The sequence below is a fragment of the Copadichromis virginalis genome, linkage group LG18 (assembly GCF_057382275.1).
Source record: "Copadichromis virginalis isolate Kocher_CV1m ecotype Utaka linkage group LG18, C_Virginalis_male_GT1.1, whole genome shotgun sequence".
NCBI classification, from domain to species: domain Eukaryota; kingdom Metazoa; phylum Chordata; class Actinopteri; order Cichliformes; family Cichlidae; genus Copadichromis; species Copadichromis virginalis.
The window spans coordinates 26,946,758-26,970,017 of NC_140635.1; the positions used below are offsets into that span (position 1 = coordinate 26,946,758).

The 23,260-nt window shown below is 43.3% G+C and overlaps 1 protein-coding gene across 3 annotated transcripts in view; it reads left to right on the forward strand.

Annotated features, from left to right (window-relative positions):
- LOC146688093 (BMP/retinoic acid-inducible neural-specific protein 3-like) overlaps window positions 1-20,219 on the forward strand; it is a 31,571-nt gene extending 11,352 nt beyond the window's left edge. For all 3 annotated transcript variants that reach the window (XM_085440302.1, XM_085440303.1, XM_085440304.1), the window contains 4 exons: window positions 50-155; window positions 2,624-2,860; window positions 4,466-4,688; window positions 18,931-20,219. In XM_085440302.1, the coding sequence (XP_085296428.1) occupies window positions 50-155; window positions 2,624-2,860; window positions 4,466-4,688; window positions 18,931-20,065 (1,701 nt within the window). In that variant the 3' untranslated portion in view covers window positions 20,066-20,219. The remainder of the gene's footprint in view (window positions 1-49; window positions 156-2,623; window positions 2,861-4,465; window positions 4,689-18,930) is intronic.
- The last annotated feature ends 3,041 nt before the right edge of the window (window positions 20,220-23,260 follow it).

A 23,260-nucleotide genomic window follows, 5' to 3' on the forward strand; every position in this document is an offset into this window, starting at 1 on the left:
CTGACAGAGCGAGCGTTCATAACACTGTTTTCTCTTCATGTGCTTCCAGGTGACTGAAACAAGAACCGGGCCGCTCGGATGCAGCAACTATGACAATCTGGACACAGTCAGCTCCGTGTTGGTTCACAGTCCTGAAAACAAGATTCAGCTGCAGGGTAAATTTTAACCTTAAGATTGATTTGGGAGCCAGTAGTTCATCTGCAGAGCACGTTCTGTTGGTTCAATAAAATTTGAGCGGGCTTTGGCTACATGTAGGTAAACTGTCTGAAGACTGAAAGAGGGTATTTGCTGAAATGCAATCACAAAACTAATTAACCTTTTATTAGCTCAGACAGAATACAAAGTATTTACCCGGTTATCTTGCATTCCAGTTGGAAAGAGCAGAGAAAAAATCAGCAGACTATCCAAGGGTTCCCCGACTGACTAACTCTAACCATGATAATGACCACCAAGTCCTCCAACTAAATAATCGTATTGGACATTTGTCCCTTCCATTTGATTGAATCATGTAACGACATGCAGGAACGTTTCCACTTAAAAGAACAAAGTCTAGATGAGCGGGCAGATCAAATGGTCTTTGTTAATCAGAAGACTGGAACTGAAGTATCATGTGGAAGTGCTTTAAATGTCACTTTTATTCAGTGTTTACTTCAGTTTTACTTGCTGTTTGGTTGGGTTTAAGCACCAAAACTACACTAAAAAACTGAAACACGCTCACTTTCACTGCTTGTGATGGACCGAGCAGTGAAGGAAAGTCAAGCACAGGTTAAAGTCCAAAAACAAGTTTTTTTTAAATTTACCCAAAAACAAACTTGGTTAAATTATACAGAAAAATCTAAATCTTGGGCCCATAAAAGAGGTCAAAGTAACAGAACTCTACTTAAAAGCTGACAACAATACTGCTAACTCAAACAAACTGAACTCCCTAAACAAGTCAAAGGGGAAACTTAAATCAGCCCACATAAACACAAAGGGGTAGAACACAAAAACCCCTAATTCCATTTCCCCCCCATGATCCAGAGTTGTGGTATGACCCAATTTGCAGGTCTCATATAGGCTTGCTCCGCCTCTTAGCTCATCAACCAAGGGAGTGGGAGCAGCTGCCACTGAGGTCACTCAGAAAACAAAGAGTAAATCATACACATAACAGTGTAAACTACAACGTGCGCACTTATTTTAGAATACAGTATTATGCGATTGTACAAGTAAATTAATTCTAAACCAAAACCAATTCTTTATTACCCTCTAAATTAAATCCTGTATTTAAAGACATTAAAATGAAAGTGTAGTGTTATGCGTAAGTCTCTATTGTAACACTAATGTTTGGTAGACATTACCACTGTGTGGCTGTAACTGCAGCCATCGCACTGCTAAACACACGTTAGAAAGCTTCATTGATTCATGATCATTTGAATTTAAAGATGCTGATGCACATTTTGCAGACAGTTAAGAGCTGTCCACACAGAAAGCGATTCGCTTGTTGTGAATCACTTTATCATTGCTGACTGGTCACTAGTGGAAATTCTAGGCTTCACTCGCCTGGGTAGCCATCTAGGATTAGTCAGAGCCTTTGAGTTAGGGTGAAGTCAGAATTTGTGGTCATCATGTGATTCATCTAGACTTCAAACAGTTTGCAGAATAGTCATTTGTGATTAACCCTCATGTTTTCTTTTTTTTTTCAGAAAAATATAGTTAATTTGATCAGACTGATCTAAGACTCCATGTTTTAAAAAAAAAAAAAAAAAAAGGATTTCGGCACATAAAATAAGTTGTATTAGTCTGCATACAATTTAGCATGTTTTATTCAACATTTGTACTTTTTTGGTGTGCCGGTCGAAAATGACCGATCGTTAGTAATGAGACAACGATTAGGTGCCAGTAGTGGAGGTTTTTACATATAGCCAAGCTTGTTATCGCCTCCCTAAGCTAAGCTAAATAGCTACAGTAGTTATTATTTCAATTATTTATTTATTTTATTTATAGCTACTAAATGTTCCTGAGAGATCCATGAAGCTTATTTCCCACACTGTGAAAATTGCTTTAATGCTTTAATGAAGGCTACATCAGCATATCCATCCGCTGTCTTCAGGTTATCCTAATCAGGGTAGCGGGAGAGCCTATCCTGTTCCAGGTGTACCCTGCCTCTTGCTCCGGGTATACATATGATGCAAGGCTGCATCAACATAACCATTAAAAAAGACATTCGCATATTTGTTCATTCCAACTTCCTTCCTGCAATCTACAATAATCCACTGTTTAATACTAAAGATATAAATCTCTGAAAATACAGAACTACTTTATTATTTTTTTATCATTTTTTTAATTGTTCCTTTCTAGTAGTAAGTAAACGTCTGAAAAGGCTGAGTCAAACAGGCTAGAGGACTGCTTTAAATGGTGGATTAATACATATTTGTTTATCTTGGAAGTACAGCGCAGGATTATGTATGTAAGATTAATCATTTTTAGACAACAGTAAACTACAGCAACTAACAAGACGTGTTCAAATGTTTTCACTTTTGCTACTCAGACTGCTTTTTCTATGAGGATGAATCAGCCGCTCTTTCACATGTTTAATAGTTTATTAATTTTTTCCCTCGTGTGTCTCGTCTGTGGTGCTCCGCAGGGCTGCAGGTCATCCTTCCAGGCTATTTGCGGAGCCGCTTCATTCAGGCAGCTCTCAACTACGTTGGCTGCAAATCTGAGGGCCAGTTTGTTTGCAAGAACAGTGACTGCTGGTGTGACTGCAGCGTGGACTTCCCACAGTGTAACTGTCCTCGCTCTGACCTGGCCACTCTGGAAAACAACCTGCTGCGCATCAGAGACGCCTGGAGGCTGACCTACAAGGAGTTTGAGGAATCTGGTGAGTCAGAAATTCCTTCAAAATGGGACTTGAAAATGTCAGCTTGAAAAGTGCTTTCACAAAAAAAAGAAAAAGAAAACACACGGGTGGAACAGTGGCTTTTAAAATCCTCCTCAAAAGTACGTGCTTTGGGACTAAGGTCATTTTTTTTCCTCAAGAACAAAACACTTTAAAGTTTAGTCTTAAAACAAAAGTCTTGTTTTATGTTCAGAATGCTTTCTTAGCTGTCAAACTCTGACAGCTGCCAGACTTCAAATCAAGAGACCTGTCAGTCATTGTGTCAAATCAAATGACGGCTTTGATGCTCTCAAGTTGCTTAGGGCTGCTCTTAGTGATTTTTCTTTTAAATCCATCTGTTCTCATCAAAGTGCTGTGAACATAAAAACATGTACAGGAAATATCAAACATGATTTGTATTTTTTTTAGTCTAGGAATAGTCTCACAAGCGACCCTCTAAATCCACTACATGTTGTTTTAACGCAAAAAACAAGATATTATTTGACTGGTGACCTGCAGAGGTCCTTAAAACAGATACTAATACTTTTAGACAGAGCCAGGCTGATTGTTTCCTATTAAATTTACTTCATTGTACAATTTTCATAAATTTTATCTTTAAAATAATGCCAGTAATTCCCTTTGGGGAGACACTCATCTTGCGTCCATTTAGACACAATGGGAAAACAGCCTATAAAACCTGAAATCACTGAACTGCTTGATTCGAACAAACATTTTTCTCAGCTCTGTGCACAAAAAAACTCATAAAAAATTATCTACATAAACAAATGAACAAGCTATTGCACAAAACCTGGCCTCTGTCCAAGCACGTAATAATGTGCTATTGCTTTCTTTTTCAGACTGTAATTACCGTAAACACAAAACCATCGCAGAGGAAGTTAGCAGCTTTGACTGACACTTACCCTGCAGTTACACAGATATACGTCAGCACAAAATCAGCAGCGGCTTTAAAAACAGAGCCCACTGTATCACAGCACAAAACACTGCAGTGCTGTAGGTTATTCAGATGTTTGAAGAAAGTTATAGCGCAGCTTTGTTGCCTGTGATGTCGACACTGAGTGCACTGGGTTTGTGTCTCTTTGTGTATTTGAGATTAGAAAGGGCGTATAAAGAGAATGGCAGAGAGGATGCACTGCGTCGTTTTTTTGTACTACTGAGAGGTGACACAGTTCATGATATAAGTTTCCTCCGGCATAAAAAAATGTCAAAGAAGTTTAATCAGGGGCACCGCTCGTTTCTCGTTAACGCGGCAAAATGTCTCCCTTTCATATTAATAATGTCAGAAACAGCAATTTCTCTAATAAGACTTGTTGCCTTAAAGGTATACAGTGACTTATTCTGACAACAGGTGTGACATAGAATATGAAAATCATTTGTTCCCTCCTGAAAAAAAGAGGCATAAAAGATCAAAACACGCCGCGCTTTGCAGCTGTTATTTCTCCTTTTTGGGTTGTTTGATTTTCAGGGACAAACAATGAGGAATGGATGCGTTTGTGTGTTTTTTTTTTTGTGTTTTTTTTTTTAATATTGTCACCCTGCGGTTTATGGCCACAGGCAAAGTTTACTTATTCATGTTCTCCTTCCTACCAGAGGAGTTCCAAAGCTTCGTTGGGAACCTGCCAACCCATTTCGCTGTAAACACATCTGTCGTGGAGCACTTGTGGAGGATGGATGCCAACCTCCTACAGCGATACAGGCAGCTGGAGACCAGTAGCAACCAGCTTCTCACCAGAGCGCACCGCACCGCTAACAAGCTCTTCAGTCTTAGCAAGAGGTGCCGAAAACAACCCAAAATGATCCAGCAGAGGCCCAGGTAAGAAGCAAGCAAGGAACATGAGGGAGGAGTATTCATGCTGCTGCCCGTTAAGCCAAGGTGCTCCCCAAAACTTATAATTGTGAAAATGATTTATGCACCAGGCAGTGAAAGAAAGCAGCAGAGCGAGACGGTACTTATTAGAAGGCACTTGAGGGAAAAGTAGTCGTGGAGTAAGGTGAAAAGTGCTGACAGGAGGGAAGCGGCTTCTCTGTTCCAGCCTCAGAAAGACGAACGGAATCCCAGCTGGCCAAACGGCCACGTTTCACTGTCGGCAGGTTCAAACTACATCACAATCAATCCAGCGTCTTTAAACCTCTCATGTCATCTCATTTCTTTTCTTTTTTTTTTATCAGAACCCGTGGACAGTAATATAGTTTGCTTATATATAATTCCTATATTTTCTTTTTACTGTTACAGCTGCTGTATCAGCAGCACTGCCACTTGGACGGTCTATTCGAGCAGCCCTATCAGAGACCACGTTGGTCATAACTCCAGTCAGATTTATGCCTCTCCTATGAACACTCTGTGTTGATAGCTATTTCTGGCAGGGAAATTAACTAAATGACACGATCCATCAGTGTACTACTCAAACACAACACTGTCTCCTCAGTCCACAATCCAATTACACTCTTTATCAGACTCCTTCTGCTCGTAAAAAAGAAATTCAATAGTAGTTTAGGATAACCGGGAAGATCATTTTTCTTGGTGTGTGTGTATGCGTCCTCTCATTCAATTTAATTACACTGTTTTCAAAAAGTTAGTAGCAGGATGCTGTTAAAATTTAAATAAAAACACAAGCATTGAAAATCATTAAAAACCTACATTTATCTGAAAATGGTACAAAGGTTTTGGAAAATAATTTTTTTTTTTTTTGTCATTGTTCAATTTGAAGCCAGGTAAACTGTGTCCCTGCTGCTGAAACAACATTTAATTGTTTCATTTCTTAATGCTCCAGAAGATCTCGCTTCAGCACACAGACAATTTTTATAGCAACATTAGGAATGGAGTTTGGTATTATCGTGCTAAAATCAACCAGACAGTCCCTGGAAAAGACGGCTGCATATATTGCTCAGCAGTAACGGCAGTTTCACAGATGCGCAAGTCACCTGTGCCACGATCACCAGTGAACCTCTTCAACTTTTGAACTGTGGGCTCATTAAATGCCAGGTGGTAACTCTCCTTTGTAGAAGAAGGTCATATTTACTTTATAACATCACAAGATAGGAGGAAATCAACCCTTTTCTCTTTTTCACTCGTCTCTGTAGTTTTCCTAATAACTGCATTGATCCTATGCTCATATCGAGGCTGCTAGCTTGCGGCTGACTCAGAATTCAAGACAGCTTTAGCTTTATCCACTTTGCCTTTGTTTGCTTCTTTGAAATGTTCATGTTCAGCTGTGTGAAGGTCACCACCTCCTCATTGTGTCTTTACCTAATGACGCGTTAGCATGGCTATCTGCTTGCTGCTGTATGTAACCAACTTTAAGGTATAAAGGTGAATTACAGCGCAATAATTACTTGGGCTCGTAATAAGACCCTGGCCAGAATCAGAAGACACCAAATTCGTATGGAGCCAAAGTATTGAGCAGCAATAATGACCTGGACACAATGTTAACTTTTGAGTAGCCACTCTTGTATTGTTACAAAGTATAACAGGTATTTGTCCAATTTGTACAGATAAAGTATAAAATAAATAGTGTGCACACTCAACAAAATAAAAGTACTCGTTGGGGCCCTTTAAGAATTTAGAGTTAAGCTGGCGATAGCCAACTTCAAAGGTCCTTGTGAATGTAACTGGAATGTATGAGTGTGTGGTGTGTATCTTCTTTGGGGTAGATCGTCCTCAAAGTGGTTGGCTCGCCATCTATCACAACCAGAATATCGTCCTGGTCCTTGGACTTTTCCGTCCTCTCCAAAAAACCTGACCGTTGCTCTGTTTCACAAAAGCCCAACACACACTGGCGTTGGAATTGCAGCAGCTCTCCGGATGAAAAGTGAGTGGTTAGCCGACGTTGCCTCTCTCCTTCATCCAGCCACTCGACTCCGGACTTCCAGCAGGTAAGTAGGCTGGCTTTCCTTCCTCTCAATCCTGAGTTTTCCTCTCTTTTGTCCGTGGATTTCTCGGTTTGAGTAGCAGATGCCTCCACTCCTCTTGCTGAGATAAGAAAAACCCGGGACACCATGCACCTCCACCTCACTTCCTGGCTGACAGGGTCAATGCGGCCTGGGTAGGCTCTGATTGGTTGCTGAGCTAGGTGCCCTCACGTGGGGTGAACTGAGAGGTGCATTCAATGGTCATAGGAAATACGACGCTTGTTGATGTGGACAGTTAATATAAAGAGAATAAGTATGATTTTTTTCATCTGGGCTACACCCTCCCCTCCTGAACTCATGCACGTCCCTGTACATGGTAGACAGTTAAATGATGATTATTTGACGGGTCAAGGAAGAGGGCGAAGCAGGCTCTTCACCATCACTGATGACATCGGCCCAAGCTGAAGACAGTCCTTGCAAGAATGATTTTGCTGCAGTGATCAGAGGATTGCCTAGCTCCGTATAGTCAAGCCGTCGTGGCGGACGACGGTTTCTCTCAGATCTCCTTACAGAATCATTTGTATCCATGTTTTCCCTTGTATCCACTGGGACTATCTCCTCCACTCTCTCCTCAGAATTCGCACCTCTGGTGCCAGCCTCCTGAAATGGAAGTTGCCTTTCTTGGACGTCTGGGTCATCAACAGGTGAGTCAGTTTCAGTTAAGGTTATTTCATCCACTTGTTCGGTCGGTGTGACTCCATTGGTAGATAAGTACTCAGTATCATCTGTAGTACTGTTAGGCATATCAGGTATGTTGCCAAAATCAGATTGGCTGTCAAAAACAGGTGGGTTGTCAATATCAGGAACATTTACAGGACTCTCACTCACTGTGTGGACAGGGGAACTCAACCAAACAGGAATGAGCAAATCATCTTCTTCGTCTGAGGAGTTCTCTTCCTCTAGCGCTGGATTTGCACGGGTTCTTGGCCTGCGTGACACTGGCTTCTGTACATGCTCACTGCTTTCCTCCACAGGTAGGTAGCCACATGGTAGCAACAGATCCCGGTGTAGTGTTCTTAGGGGACCATCTTTGTTTTCAGGCTTAACTGTATATACTGGGAGGTTGCCTGCCCTTCTCACCACTCCATGCACAGTGTGTTCCCACTTGTCTGAAATCTTATGTTTGCCCCGGATACGGACATTCCTGACCAATACCCGATCTCCAGCTTCCAAGTCTGATGCAGTTACATGTCTGTCAAACCTCATTTTGTTCTTGTGAGCCATCTTTGCAGCCTTGTCCATAGCTAACTTGTAGCTTTCTTTGAGATGTGACTTGAGTTTTTGCACATATTCAGAGTGAGATGAGTGTTGTTCCTCTTGCACTGGCAGGTTGAATGCAAGGTCAACTGGCAACCGAGGTTGGCGTCCGAACATCAGTTCGTACGGGGAGAAACCAGTCACTTCATTCCTGGTGCAGTTATAAGCGTGGACCAGGGGTCTTACATGGTCACGCCAACAGGACTTATCTTGATCACGGAGAGTTCCCAACATATCAAGCAAGGTACGATTAAATCGTTCCACAGGATTGCCCCTAGGATGGTATGGGGTTGTCCTCACCTTGTGGATACCAGCCACCTGACAGAGCTCCTTGATTGTGCGGGACTCGAAATCTGGACCCTGGTCACTATGCAATTTTTCTGGGATGCCATAGTGTACCATAAAGTTCTCCCACAGACACCTTGCCACTGTGCGGGCCTTTTGATTAGGTGTTGGGATAGCAACTGCAAATTTAGTGAAGTGGTCCGTGATCACCAATATATCTTTGGTTCCACTCCTGTCAGCTTCCAGGGACAAGAAGTCCATGCACAAGAGTTCAAGAGGTCGTGTCGTATTAATGTTGACCAAGGGGGCCGCTCTTTCAGGCCGTGCCTTCCTCCGCACGCACCTGCCACACGTCTTCACTTTCCTTTCCACGTCCAAAGCCATCCTTGGCCAATAAAATCTTGACCTTACAAGGTCCAGTGTACGGTCGACTCCCATGTGACCCATATGGTCATGCAGGCTGGTGAGAACTGTGTTGCAAAGCTCAGCTGGAAGTACAAGCTGGTAGGTTTTCTGGGACCCCTCTTGGCGTCGCCGGTACAAGACATTGTTGCGGAGCTCAAGACGGTTAAGCTCTCGGAGGAGCAGTGGAAGCTCAGGGAGCTGTGTGCGCACGGTTGGAGGTGGTGTGTCCCCATATTCGATCTGAGAAATAACATGCTTTATACACTGATCGGCTCTTTGCTCGTCTGCCAGCTCTGCCTCAGTTAGATGGGGAATGGTTGGCAGACCTCCAAACTGTTCCTCTTGCCCATAGCTATCAGGTACAGCACTAGGAGACACAGCAAGCACCTCCACCAAGGCAACACAATCTGCATCTGCCTCTCTTTCATTGTCAGGACTGACGCTGTAGGTGAACTGCCTCTCACAGATTGCTTTCACCACAGACTGATTTACAGCATTGATGTTGTCTGGATCACAAAGGTGATCTTGAGTGAACTGTTGTATGCGTTCAATCTCTTTTTGTGATTTCAGGTCGTCCGCTAGCCCTCCGTGTGGTCTGCGTGATAATCCATCCGCATCTCCATTCTGCTTCCCTGGACGATAGAGGAGTTTGAAAGAGAATGTGGACAGTGCTGCTAGCCACCTATAGCTAGTTGCGTCAAGTTTTGCTAAAGTCAGAATGTAAGTCAGCGGATTACTATCCGTTACAACAGTGAAGTGGTTGCCGTAGAGATAGTCGCTGAACTTTTCTGTAACTGACCACTTGAGCGCCAGAAACTCCAACTTGTGCGCTGGATAGCGATTTTCGCTCCGTGACAGCCCTCTACTTGCATAGCCTATGACTCTAAGTTGTCCCTCTTGCTCCTGATACAATACAGCACCAAGCCCGGTGGTACTGGCGTCGGTGTGCAGTATATAGGGTTTCTGGGGGTCAGCGAAGGCAAGTACAGGGGCAGTGGTGAGACTTTGGATGACTGACTCGAAGGCTTCCTGGCAAGCTGGCGTCCAGCGACCTCCGAAAGGGTCTTTTGGGTCATGGTACTGATGTGCACTTTGTCTTGCGTTTACTTTTGATTTCTTGTGGCTAGGTGGGTACCCCGAAGTTAAGTTGTGGAGAGGTTTCACAATGCTGGAATACCCCTTAACGAACCTTCTATAATACCCAGCAAAACCAAGGAACGACTTTAACTCTCGCAGGGTCTGTGGGACAGGCCATGTTTTAAGGGCCGAAATCTTCTCAGGGTCAGTCCGAACTCCATTTCTGGAGACCACATGTCCCAGATAACGGACTGAAGTCTGGAAGAAGACACATTTCTCTGGTGACAGCTTTAACCCAAACTCTTTTAGACGAGTGAGCACTTTCATGAGTCTTTCTTCGTGTTCCTCAAGGGTTCGGGAGAATACTATCACGTCATCAAGAAAGACCAATGCATCCTTCAAATGCATATCCCCCATGCACCGCTCCATTAACCGCTGGAACGTGCTGGGGGCGTTCGTTACACCCTGAGGCATTCTGTTGAACTCCCAGAAGCCGAGAGGGCACACAAAGGCCGTCTTCGGTTTGTCTGCTTCTTCGACCTCGATCTGGTAGTACCCTGATTTTAGATCAAGAACAGAGAACCACTGTGAACCATTGAGGGCTGAGAATGTGTCCTCTAGCTTCGGAAGGCTGTACGCATCTTTTATAGTCTGAAGGTTTAGACGCCTATAATCGATGCACAACCGGACTTGGCCGTTCTTTTTCCGGACTACCACTATGGGTGACGCAAATGGGGACTCTGACTCTCTAATAACTCCTGCATCAAGGAGTTCCTGAATGTGCTTCCGGACAGCCTCAATGTCCCGTGGGTGGATTGGCCGGGCACGTAGTTTGAAAGGCGTGCCATCCGAAAGTTTTATATGATGTCGCACCTGGTCCGTCCGGCCAAAATCCAGGTCGTGCTGTGCAAACACCTCAGGCATGCCGCTGAGCTGCTGAGTGATGCGCTGTTTCCATTCCAATGGAACTGGGGAGTCACAAAAATTGAAGGTTATGGTGGGCTCTTGGAAAGATGGAGTCTCTGGAGTTCTCTGGGATAGTTCTGACTGTTTGGTCTTGTTGTGTTCCTTTAATAGGATGGTCTGATAAGCACTAACCTCTGCAATAGTACACTTGGCAGGGATGACAATGTCGTGGTCAGACTCGTTGCTTATAACAACTGGCAACTTGTGGGGCTGCCGCTGGGGAAAGTCCACCAGACCGGCTTTAAGTAGCAGGCCACCGGGCAAGGGGGACGATGATGGGTACTCAATTACAACAGATTTTTCATCCTGAAGGCCCTCGCCAAGGGCGACTCCCTCCACCACTACAGTTGAACCAGCTGGAATGACTTGAGGCATCTTGCCAAGTAGCTTCACTACCCCCTGATGGGTGTCACTTGTCTGCTTCCGTCTCAACTCAATGATTTTGAAGACTACTTTGTAGCCATGTGGGAGGGGTTGACGATTGGCTAAGTCAGTCTCTGAGTAGATGTCGAACAGTACATCTAGGGTGTTTGTGCCTATGAGCATGAGGGATTGTGAAGTGTCAGGGACGATTAAAGCAAGTGTGTTTACATCTACTGGAACACCTATAAAGTCCTTTGGAAAAGTTATGGTCATTTCTATATAGCCAAAGTAAGGCACTAGCTGGCCATTAGCACCTTCCACTTCTAAGAGGTCATGTAGTGGCTTGATCTTTTGCTCTGAAAGGTGCTGCTGGTAAAATGACTCAGGAACAGTGGTAACTTGGGAGCCTGAGTCAAGAAGACAGTTGACTTCTTCACCTCTCACAGTCACTTGAGCTGTACTTCTGGTACCAATCAACTGTTTAGGGAGTTGGAAAGATTGGTTCTGCTCTGAATGGTTTAAGCCAGAACATGTTTGTGCTTTGACAGTCTTTGCTGGGGTACTTACTTTGTTAACCTCAGCTGTGATTTTGTCACCATTGTTTACGTCTGAGGGACGTTGTTGACTCTCCTCAGCTCCTGTTTGTCCCACAACAGGAACTGTTAGATGTTTAAAGGTGAATCTGTACAATCTCGCGCTTCCCACTGGCGTTGTTTCTCCTCCAACTGCTTCTTTTTTTCTGCTACTAGGTTGGGGTTAGCGGGGTCAACACAGCATGGAGCGATATGTCCATCTTCACCGCAGTTGAAACAATACCAGGGCTTGGGTCTGCCCCTTTGCCTCTTTGAAGTCTGTCTTTGCATACATCCATCTACACCATGTGGCTTTGACATCTTACTCTGCGGCTTCCCTGCAGGGTCCTTGCTGTTTGCAAACTTTGTTTTTTTCTGTGACATGAATGTAGTTAGTTGACTTTGCAGACTCGCCACCTGCTTTCGCAGATCCTCAATAGCAGCAATGCTACTCCCATGTTTCTCCTCTGGTTCACAAACATGTGCACCCTGGAACTGTAACTGAGTTCTCTGCTTTGTGGTGCCAATGTGTTTTCTCATACGGTTAGTTTTTGCTTGCTGTCGATCTTCCTCAGAGCGAATCATTAACAACAGGTCTGAGAATTGGGGTGGGCTGCTCTTCTTTTGCTCAAGTTGCAGGGCGCTGAGTAGGTCGTTGTCCCAACATCCCCTGCAGAACTGTTTAAGTAGATGTTTGTCCACTCCTTCACATGCGACTCCCCCCCTCTTCGTGGCTCTGTTTAATGCTAGCTGTAGCCGGTGAAGGTAAGTGGATGACTTCTCACCTGGATCTTGAAGGGTGTTCAGGAATTGAGCGAAAAGTTCCTCGCCATCTTCTACAGTGCCAAAGGCTGAATCTAGAAGCTGCAAATAAGTCACAGGTGGTGACTCAGGCCGCAAACTCTTAACTATATCAGCTGCTGGTGGGAGCAGGCTCTCATGGATCTTTCTGGATATTTGCAGGGGGGACATGCTGGGATCATTTTGGAGCAGTTCAATTTGTGTGCGCCATGTGTCATAATCAGTTTCATTGTTAGGTCTGGGAACCTTACCGGAGAAGGAACGGAGTCTCACCTGGGACTGGATGTGTGGGACAACATCTTGCCTTCGTACGATATGCTCTACCACAACCTTCTGAATGTCAGGTGGGTTCAAGTCACTTACTGAGAGGGACGCTGCTCTCCTTCCATTAGTGAGGGGAACATCATCAGTGGCACCAGTATCACTTGGTGTAACATCTGAATGTGAGGTGTGACACTGTCGCTCTTTAGGAGCGGGCGGAGATACAACAGTGGTCTCGACATACGTGGGAGAAGGTTCTTCAGTGGTAGGTCGCATGGCTTCAACATCCTCCCCAATCTGACACATCATCTCCTTCAGCACCTCACCGTAGTCTTTGCCACTCAGCTTGGCTAGTTCCTTGAGTTCCGCCAAGTAGGTTTTTGTAACATTACTCCCAACCGTGGTAGTGTACATGCTACTGAGTGTTTTAATTTCATAGACAACGCTGGGATCAGCTTGTGCTGTGTATGTGTATGGTAAACGAGGTTCTAAACCTTCTAAGGCTGAACTGGTAGAGTATTCTACGATCAGGTTTTGGTAGAAGTTGGACAGTGAATCGTCAACAAAAAGGACTCTTGTGATTTTACCATACTGTTTCAGAAAGTCAATGACCTGTTCATCTTTCTCAGATACCTGTGTTATCCCAGCGACAACAACCGCATTAGGTATTTTGACACCAGACTTTTGTATGAAATCCATGCTGGTCATTGCCTCAATATTGATGCTCAAATCAATTGGCTCCTGGCTGGCTCGCCACTTCTGTAACCAACTTTAAGGTATAAAGGTGAATTACAGCGCAATAATTACTTGGGCTCGTAATAAGACCCTGGCCAGAATCAGAAGACACCAAATTCGTATGGAGCCAAAGTATTGAGCAGCAATAATGACCTGGACACAATGTTAACTTTTGAGTAGCCACTCTTGTATTGTTACAAAGTATGCCGGCAAGACTTGCCTAACAATAACACGATGGCTTACTCCTATTTCATCTTCACAATCACCTTCAGAGTCACTGTAGCCAATGATGCTCCAGCCAAGCAGAGATTTCTGTGCAAATGGCTGGTCTCGATCACCACTGACCACCGCTAGAGGGAGCAATGCTTGAGGACAGTTATATCCGATCAGTAGTCCAACTTCACAATCAAGCTTGGGAGCCATCTCCTTTGATAAATGTTTCAAATGTGACCAGTTCTCTGCTGTTTTGTTTGTGGGAATATGTGATCTGTTAGCAGGAATGTAGTCTCTGGTATAGCTTGTTGGTAGTTTGATTCTCGTTTCAGAGTAAATGCCTCTTACTTGTAAGTCCTTTAACTTGCTGCTTGAAACAACTTTTGTTTTGGACGTTATAGTGGAAATCTTGAGTTTAACTGGCTCTAACATGGCGTTGAGCGACTGAGCTGTGTCTTTCAAGATGAAAGTGGTGTCACTTTGAGTATCGAGCAAAGCATACACCAACTTTTCATTCTCTGGTTCATCCACAGTGGATACATAAACTGGGACAACTGAGGAAGTACAACCTTTTGACTTTTGTTGCACAACTCTGTTGGATGTAACTTGGTTAGATACTTGCTCTTGTACTTCAGAAACCTCTGTTTCCTGGTTAGCCTTAAATTGTTGTTGGCTATTCTTTCTTTGTTCCTTGTCTCTTTTCTCTCTGTCTTGATGTAGACAAGTTGGGTGAGGCTTTTGGCATTTGTCACACACACTTCTGGAAGTGCAGTTCTTAGAGTTATGACCAGTCTTGAGGCAACCAAAGCACAGTTTTTCAGACTGCACAAACTTTACTCTCTCTTCAACTGACTTGTCCATTATCTTGCGACATTTCTGAAGCGTGTGACCAGGTTTCTTACAAAAGAGACATGTGACATTTGTCCTTTCACTAGAGCTTGTACTAAGTGACTTAGCATTCAGCATGTAGTTTCTTTTGGGCTTGTCTTTGAATGCATGCTTGTCTTGTTCAGTCGGCTTTATTGCAGGCAGAGAAGTGATAGGATTACATGCAATTCTTGCTTCTTTATTCAGGAATTTGACAAAATGACTAAAATCTGGGAACATTCTGTGTTCATCTTGAAACTCTGTCACCGTTCTGTTCCACCGTGCACTTAGCCAATCAGGCAGCTTTGCAGCTATCCTCTGATTTTCCACGCAGTCATGCAAAACTTGTAAACCTTGAACATAAGGTATGGCTGACTCAACACTGCTTAGAAAATCTGCAAACTCACGTAGATCTTTAGTGTCTTTGTTGTTAATTTTTGGCCATGACTGAATCTTGTCACGATATGATTTGCCTATCACAAAGGGATCTCCAAACCTGTCGTTGAGTATCTCCCAGGCAGCATGATAAGCGGTGTCTGTTCCAACCAGAAAATGTCCTTCAATAGCCTTCTTCGCTGAACCTCCAACATACTTTCTCAGGAAGAATAGCTTTTCTTGAATTGGCAGATTCTTGCGGTCAACTAATGTTTGAAAAGACAACTTCCAGTCATTATACTGCAGTGGATCACCTGTGAAGACTGGAGGCTCTGGGATTGGGATTCTGTTTGCAGTGATAGCTTCAGCGAGCATCCTTACAAGATCAGTGGAGGGCGTTTCATTTGCACTACGAATTGCTGTTTGAGGGACAGAGGCTTGGAGAGGTGCAGTTTGTTGCGGAGCTCTAACTTGAGAGGGGATGAATGGTTTTGAGTACACATTTGGAAAGCTTGGTTGCGGGACGGAACTATCTTGTCTTACTTGGGAATGAACAGGAGATTTGTCTTCATCCTCACTATTCACACTTTCAGCATACACTTTCAATCTTGCTTGTGCTGCATTACGCTTTTGCAATTCTCTCAAAAGTTCCACTTCCTTTCTCTTTTCATCTAACCTTGTCTTTATTGAGGTGCTCTCAGTTAGAAATTGAGCTCTTTTCCTTGCATCCTCAACTTCAAGTTCTCTGATTTCTTCCTCACACTGATGCTGTGTTTTCATTATTTTAATGACTTCTTCTGTAGCTGCTACATCAGCTGCAGCTTCTTGTCTTTGTTGTAGTGTGACCAGAGATGATTGCTTTGACATCCCAGAGATAGACCTTGACTTATATGTGATCCTTGAAGAAGCGCTGGATGAACTGCTGTCATACACGGACTCTGAATCAGGCCAGGGTATACTATTTGGATCACCATCTTCTTCTAAAAGGCACCGAGCCTTTGCTCTGGCAGTTTCACTGATAGCCATGCACACATCACATCTTCTGCGCATTTCAATATCAGGACTTTGTATTTTTCTGATCTCATCATGAATGTTACAGATGTCAGTCATACTAGTGTCTATAACACTTACAGCTTCAGGTATTAACTCAATGTCTTTACTCTTCACCATTCTTTTAAATAAGTTTATGTGGTATTTCCACTTCTTGTAAACTCGCTCAAAATTGTTTGTCAAGTCATTTAACTTGGCTTCTTGTAAGGATTGTCCCTTTTCAGTGAGAGTGCGTGTGCGCTGGCTTCTGCGTAAGCTTTCTGACTGTGTGCCTTCAGTAAATACTGAGCACTGTGGAGTTTCTTCTCCATTTGTCTGCTCTTTACTTTCATCATTTTGAAAATTATCCTCAGCACTTTCTTCTTCAGTGGGCTGTATTGCATCTTCATTTTCATCTGCCATGTTGTCTTAATAGTATTTTCACTTGACTTTAACATTTACTTGATAAATCTTGATTTTAGCTGCTCCTTAATATGAAAGGTCACTTTGAATTTCAAATGGAACTGAGGCTTGATAACAATTTACAAGTGCTTTGTTACTTCCAAGACACGGACTTTTGTGCTTGCTTGACTATCTTTCACTTGTTAGCTTGCTTCTTTACGTATTCAATGCATTTGCTGGAGCATGTGATACTTCTCTTGCTAGTAGCTTCTCTTGCTAGTAGCGTCTCTTGCTAGTAGCGTCGGTCCAACCATCTCGTTGCCTTCTCCGGAGCAGTGGAGTGTTCTACTATGCCGGCTTGTACACATACACGAGAGACACGAGAGTTCTTCTTTACTGATGTTTACCGTGCTTCTCTTAACGTACAGGTACACCGTAGAACTGGTGAATACAAATGTACAAGAAAATTATATTTCAGCATTAAAACATATTACAATATAAAATTCACAAAATATAAACAAACATACCACTTTGGCCTGCAAGTAGACAAACCGGTGTAATTGGAACTTAGGGCTTATTTCTTCTTTCTTAGCTTGACTTTTACACGGCTAGACCGTCACCATGCGCAGCTTCTCTGACTTTTTTTCCAAAACAGGAAGTGACCTCTGCCCTTACCTTATATTTACAAAATTAACCGGCTATTTTCCATGTATCAAATTAACTGTACACCAATCCGGTAGGCAAAAAAGGAAAATGTTAACATGCTCAACACAAAAATAAAACATACAAAATAAAATGAGTTAGTTACATTATCATTACAAGAGCTCCGCCTAGTGGTCAAATACTAACATTTCACCAACTGTTACACAAAGTATAACAGGTATTTGTCCAATTTGTACAGATAAAGTATAAAATAAAATAAATAGTGTGCACACTCAACAAAATAAAAGTACTCGTTGGGGCCCTTTAAGAATTTAGAGTTAAGCTGGCGATAGCCAACTTCAAAGGTCCTTGTGAGTGTAACTGGAATGTATGAGTGTGTGGTGTGTATCTTCTTTGGGGTAGATCGTCCTCAAAGTGGTTGGCTCGCCATCTATCACAACCAGAATATCGTCCTGGTCCTTGGACTTTTCCGTCCTCTCCAAAAAACCTGACCGTTGCTCTGTTTCACAAAAGCCCAACACACACTGGCGTTGGAATTGCAGCAGCTCTCCGGATGAAAAGTGAGTGGTTAGCCGACGTTGCCTCTCTCCTTCATCCAGCCACTCGACTCCGGACTTCCAGCAGGTAAGTAGGCTGGCTTTCCTTCCTCTCAATCCTGAGTTTTCCTCTCTTTTGTCCGTGGATTTCTCGGTTTGAGTAGCAGATGCCTCCACTCCTCTTGCTGAGATAAGAAAAACCCGGGACACCATGCACCTCCACCTCACTTCCTGGCTGACAGGGTCAATGCGGCCTGGGTAGGCTCTGATTGGTTGCTGAGCTAGGTGCCCTCACGTGGGGTGAACTGAGAGGTGCAGTCAATGGTCATAGGAAATACGACGCTTGTTGATGTGGACAGTTAATATAAAGAGAATAAGTATGATTTTTTTCATCTGGGCTACATGTACATGTGTTGAGCGTGAAGGACTAGCCGGTTACCTGTTCAGGCTGAAATTGTCCGACTTCTGTCCTTGGTCCTTTGACCTTGTTAATATATGACTTTTATTGCACGATAGAGTTATTACTTGCATACTCTCAACTGGTCCTGACCTCCCTGAGCCTGTTTCTCCTGCAGATGTCTTCAAGTTGAAAGGGAGTTTTTCCTTCCCGCTGTTGCCAGGTGCTTGCAAATAAGGAGTCATTTGATTATTGGGGTTTTCTCTCTATTATTGTAGAGTCTTTACCTTACATTGGGGTGCATTGAGGCGACTGCTGTTGTGATTTGGTGCTTTATAAATAAAATCGAATTGAATTTTGATGCAGTAATGAACTGTGTTCACTGAATCATCTTTAGAGCTTTTCCTCGCTTTTTTGATGCCGTGCCCCCCAAAGACCTGAAGATCACAGCATTTTATTATTGGATTTGTCACTTACTTGCAAAGATTTGTTCAGTTTCACAGAATCTTTTTTTAAGACATTATTGATTCTACATAATAAAATCTCCAAATTCATGCTGTGAGACACATAATAGGGCTCTTTGAAAAGCGTTCCTATGTGGCTATATTTCTAAAAGTAGTCTAAGCTTGAGATAGAAATAAGAGTAGTGGCTGCACCACAGAATGAGAATTCAGAAAATTACAATATTCATTTTGATCTGATTTTCTGTTATGACTCCAGCTGAGCCCGAGTTTGGCTCAAATTGTTTTTTGCCGCACATCAAAACAACACATTGTTTGTGCAAAGCTTGATTAATCTTCTTAGGCAAAACATTTTCTTTGTTGTATAATCACAAAAACATGAAAAAGATGCAAAGTGACAAAGACAAATGAGTTATTATATAATAACCAATACAGCAGTATCCCTGAAGCTGTACTGAAACACTTGTTGTCTCTCCTTCAGGCCTCTGCAGTTCTGGCTGAGCTACGCTCTCTCCGTCTTGTACTGCAGCGAGAACAATCAGGTTGGTGTTTACAGCGATGAGAGCCGCAGCTGCTCCTGCCCCTACAACCATCCACCTTGCCAGGGTCTGATCCCCTGCTCGGTGGGTGACGGTCCCCGCTGTGCCTCATGTTCCACAGAGAACCGAACTCGATGTTCCAGCTGTAACCCCGGCTTCACGCTGACCCAGGGAGTATGCCGGTCAGCCGTGCCTGACCCCACCGACCCCTATCTGGGTTTGGAGAGCGACAGAGATCTGCAGGATTTGGAGCTGCGCTACCTGCTCCAGCGGCGTGACCCGCGCATCGCCCTGCATGCTGTGTTTGTGAGCAACGACGTGCGTGTAAACACTTGGTTTGATCCCTCGTGGAGGAAAAGAATGCTGCTCACGCTCAAGAGCAACCGGGTCAAGTCCAACCGTGTTCATATGCTCCTCGGACTCACGCTACAATTTTGCCTCACCAGAAACAGCACTTTTGAGCCAGCACTGTCGCTGTTTGTGAATCCCTTTGGGGGCAGCCATTCGGAGAGCTGGACCATGCCGATAGGTCAGCACGGATACCCCGACTGGGAGCGGACCAAGCTGGATATCCCCTTGGACTGCTATAATTGGACGTTGACTCTGGGAAACAGATGGAAGAGCTTTTTTGAGACAGTTCATTTCTACCTGAGGAGTAATATCAGGGACCCTGTGGGAGTGACAGGAGGAAACAGGAACATGACACTGTACTATGAGTCTCTGGAGGAAGTGGAGCCTTCCAACAACATCGGCTACATGAAGGTGAACAGCATGCAGCTGTTCGGTTACAGCGTGCACTTTGACCCCGAGGCGATCCAGGACTTGATTCTGCAGATAGACTACCCGTACACTCAGGGATCGCAGGACTCGGCCCTGCTGCAGCTGGTGGAGCTGCGCTACAGGGTCAACCGCCTCTCGCCTCCGGGGGCCCCTCACGTGGATCTGTTCGCCTGCCTGCTCCGCCACAGACTCAAACTGTCCAGTGCTGATGTGACCAGGATACTCACTGCCCTGCTAACTTTCAGTGCCAGACAACCAAACTATATGGAGTACGAGGCAAATAAACTGTGTAGTTAAGCGCCTCCATTTGATGTTTTGTACTATTTCCTTGCCACAAAACAGGCCTGTATCCATTGTCAGCTGGATTGGTTTACATCAAGTGTGTGGTTTGTTGTCCAAGACTGTGCTGTACATACACAATGTGCAATTAAAATAAGTGTTTTTACCAAGATTTTGGTGTAGTTTTATGGATTTAAAGCACCTGAAAATTGCTTAAGAAAGGAGAAAATCAACAATACAGTGTTAATTATTTAGCGCTGATAGTTTGACAGTCAAATACTGTGCTATCAAAACATTTACATTTGAGTCTCCTTTTGCACAAAATCAGAAATGTCCTCACAGTCTTCCTAGCTTGTTTTATAGTTTTCAGTTCAATCCCACTGGAGAGTGTGCGCTGTGTTGTTTTTGCCCATCTGGAGCCTCAGAACACAAGGTCTCCATTCAGGGAACAGCGTTAGCGCAGATTACTAAGTATATAGTGAAAGAAGGGGGAGGCTGGGAGTAGCCTTCCTCTGTTTCTCTGCTGTCCCCATATGCCATTCACAGTTACTGTGATAGATGAGCCAGGGTGCCGCAGAGACATGCCCAGCATCAAACAACAGTAAGCAAAGTGTCAGTGACAAGGATAGTACTCTCACCCTGCGCCAGAGCAAGTTGGACCCTCACAAGTGTGACTCTGGCCAAAAGGGAAATCAGCTTTAATCCCCCCAAGGGCTGTCGAGAGTGGAGCCGCAGGCTAGCAGCATGGAGCAGCTTTGATTAGACGAGCTTCTAAAGAGCTTGTAGCAAAGACGCAGCTTCATCAGGATTCACCAGACACGTTGCTCCCAAGATTAAAGCCAGACACAATTTGCTCCGATGCTGTCATTCAGAATGAATGTGAACGAGGTACCTGATGCAGTTTTGATTGTGAGATGAGGTGCTGAGCATACTACAGCTATCACCGCCCTACTGTCATTCACATTATGATGTATCATGCTGCAATTTTGTGGGAAATAAGCTTGTTTTTTTTGTTTGATTTTTTTGGTTGGTGGTTTTTCTTTTTCACTTTATGTGGCAAAGCTTAAAAATGTGCTCAAGGCGCTGGTTTCATTATTAGTTGTTGTTTTTTTGTTGTTGTTTTTTGCATCCTCCATAGGGTTTCTTTGAGCTTAAACATTGATTTTGCAATGTTATTGGTCAATTTTTAGACACAGCTTTATTGTCTCCAGGCTGCCATTCTGTTACTGAGCGATCAGGCATCACAGGCTCAGCCTTTTTCTTTGGGCTCTTGTTTTAGAGTTTAAAAGCTGTTTATGGTCTGGAGTTTGTTGTAGCAGTAATTTAATATGCCAAAGCTGCACTGTGTGTTTTACCTGTGTGTGTGTGTGTGTGTGTGTGTGTGTGTGTGTGTGTGTGTGTGTGTGTGTGTGTGTGTGTGTGTGTGTGTGTGTGTGTGTGTGTGTGTGTGTGAAGGAGACACTATTCTGGATCATATCCCAGCAAGAGTTAACTCCCTGGGTTAAATAGTGAGCATCTGGTGTGACTTTTAAAACCTTCTGAACGAGAAAATACTCTGCATCTGGGTGTTAAATATGTGGCGTACTGTTACTGGAGGCAGTCCAGGGCACCTTTGGGGTGAGTATGAAGCAGAAAGAGGGGTTTTTTTTTTTTTTCTTGGCTCAGATTTGCTAAGGCAGGTTTTGATTTTAGGTTCAATTTGTCCTTAAGATGAGTTTGAAAAAGTTTCTACTTCATTTCACTTCAGTTTGATTCAAAGCTCTTCACCATCCTCGACTGATTTTCTTTCAGAGGTAAAGAAATAAAAATAGTTCCTGCATTAGTGTTTTCCAATGGCAAGCATTTAGATTAAAAAGTAAAGGTTACATTAACCACAAACCTAAGTGCTCAGCCCCCGAGCTTTTGAACAAACCTTTTAAGAATTTCAGAATAAAAAATATCAGGATTATTTACAAAGAAAGGGCCACAAACAAGGATTCAGAATAAGTTTTATCGTGCACCCATTAAAGGAATAATTCAGCTATTACATTAGGGATATTTTTGGAAATATACTTTCTTGCCAAGAGTTAGAAGATTTATATGCGTCTTACTGCTGGCATAATAGATATGAAACAACACAAACTCTAAGCTAGTATATTGTTTTTGTGCTTTCATGCTTTCATATTTGTAGGCATTAAATTCCAGCTGTTAATGTTGTGATTAGTTTGTTTTTAACTAGTGTTAACCAGTTTGGTTTTGGTCTGATGCAGATTTTTAATGCTGGTAGACGGAGCTTCCCCTGCTTCCACTGTTTTCAGGTTGTAGCCTCATTTAAAGATCCATTATGGATGTGTCGTCAGTGCTGATGTGGAATGGATGTATAGCACATGTGGGCTGGATGTGTAAAAGTGCAAACACTGTAGTTTGATGACGCTCACTAAGCGTGTTACCTGTCTGTTTTTTGATGTCCTACTATTACTATTGAGGTTTCTCACATGACTACAAGCATACATTGCTCAAAAGCTGTGTGCCATGTAGGAAGTGGTTAAAATTACCGGCCATGAGGGAAAACATTTTATTTACCAACTTCCTGTCAAGTGGTTCTTTAACGTTGCCGGCTGAAATCGGTCACAAAGAGGCCACTGCACCAGAAACTTCCTTGTGATTGCTTTGGTCACTAGCAGGTCCTCGCAGTCGCCTGTGGTCTGCAATCACTGGTGAATACTAGCTTAGCTGTAGTAAAGATGCAGGTCTGTATGACTACGTTACTTGCAACCTACGTTGTCACCTCGATTGTCCACTTCCAAAATGACAAACAAGTTAAAGTCACGTGGTTAACGGTCATGTGACTCCAAACCGTCAACATTCTAATTTTGGCCATGAAATAAAACAGTTAAGTATTTTTCTTTTAGCTCCAACAAAATGAATCATCTATAAATACACTTTCTCAACATTTGCTTTAAAAAAAAATATGATACTTGATATGATTTTAAAATCCTCTTAGTTATGTCAATAATTTAAAATTAATAAAATATAACAGGAGGGCAACTTGCAAAAATTGATTTCACTTTTACAGCTGAATAAACCTGAAAGTTTAATGATAAAATCACTATGTTAAAATACCAAAAATTGGATTAAAAGAGTCCGGGGCCTGATTACTTTATGTTCCTGCTGGTGTGTAATAGCCTGCGTCTGGTGTCCACCAGGAACACGATGGTTCAACAGTTGAGGTAA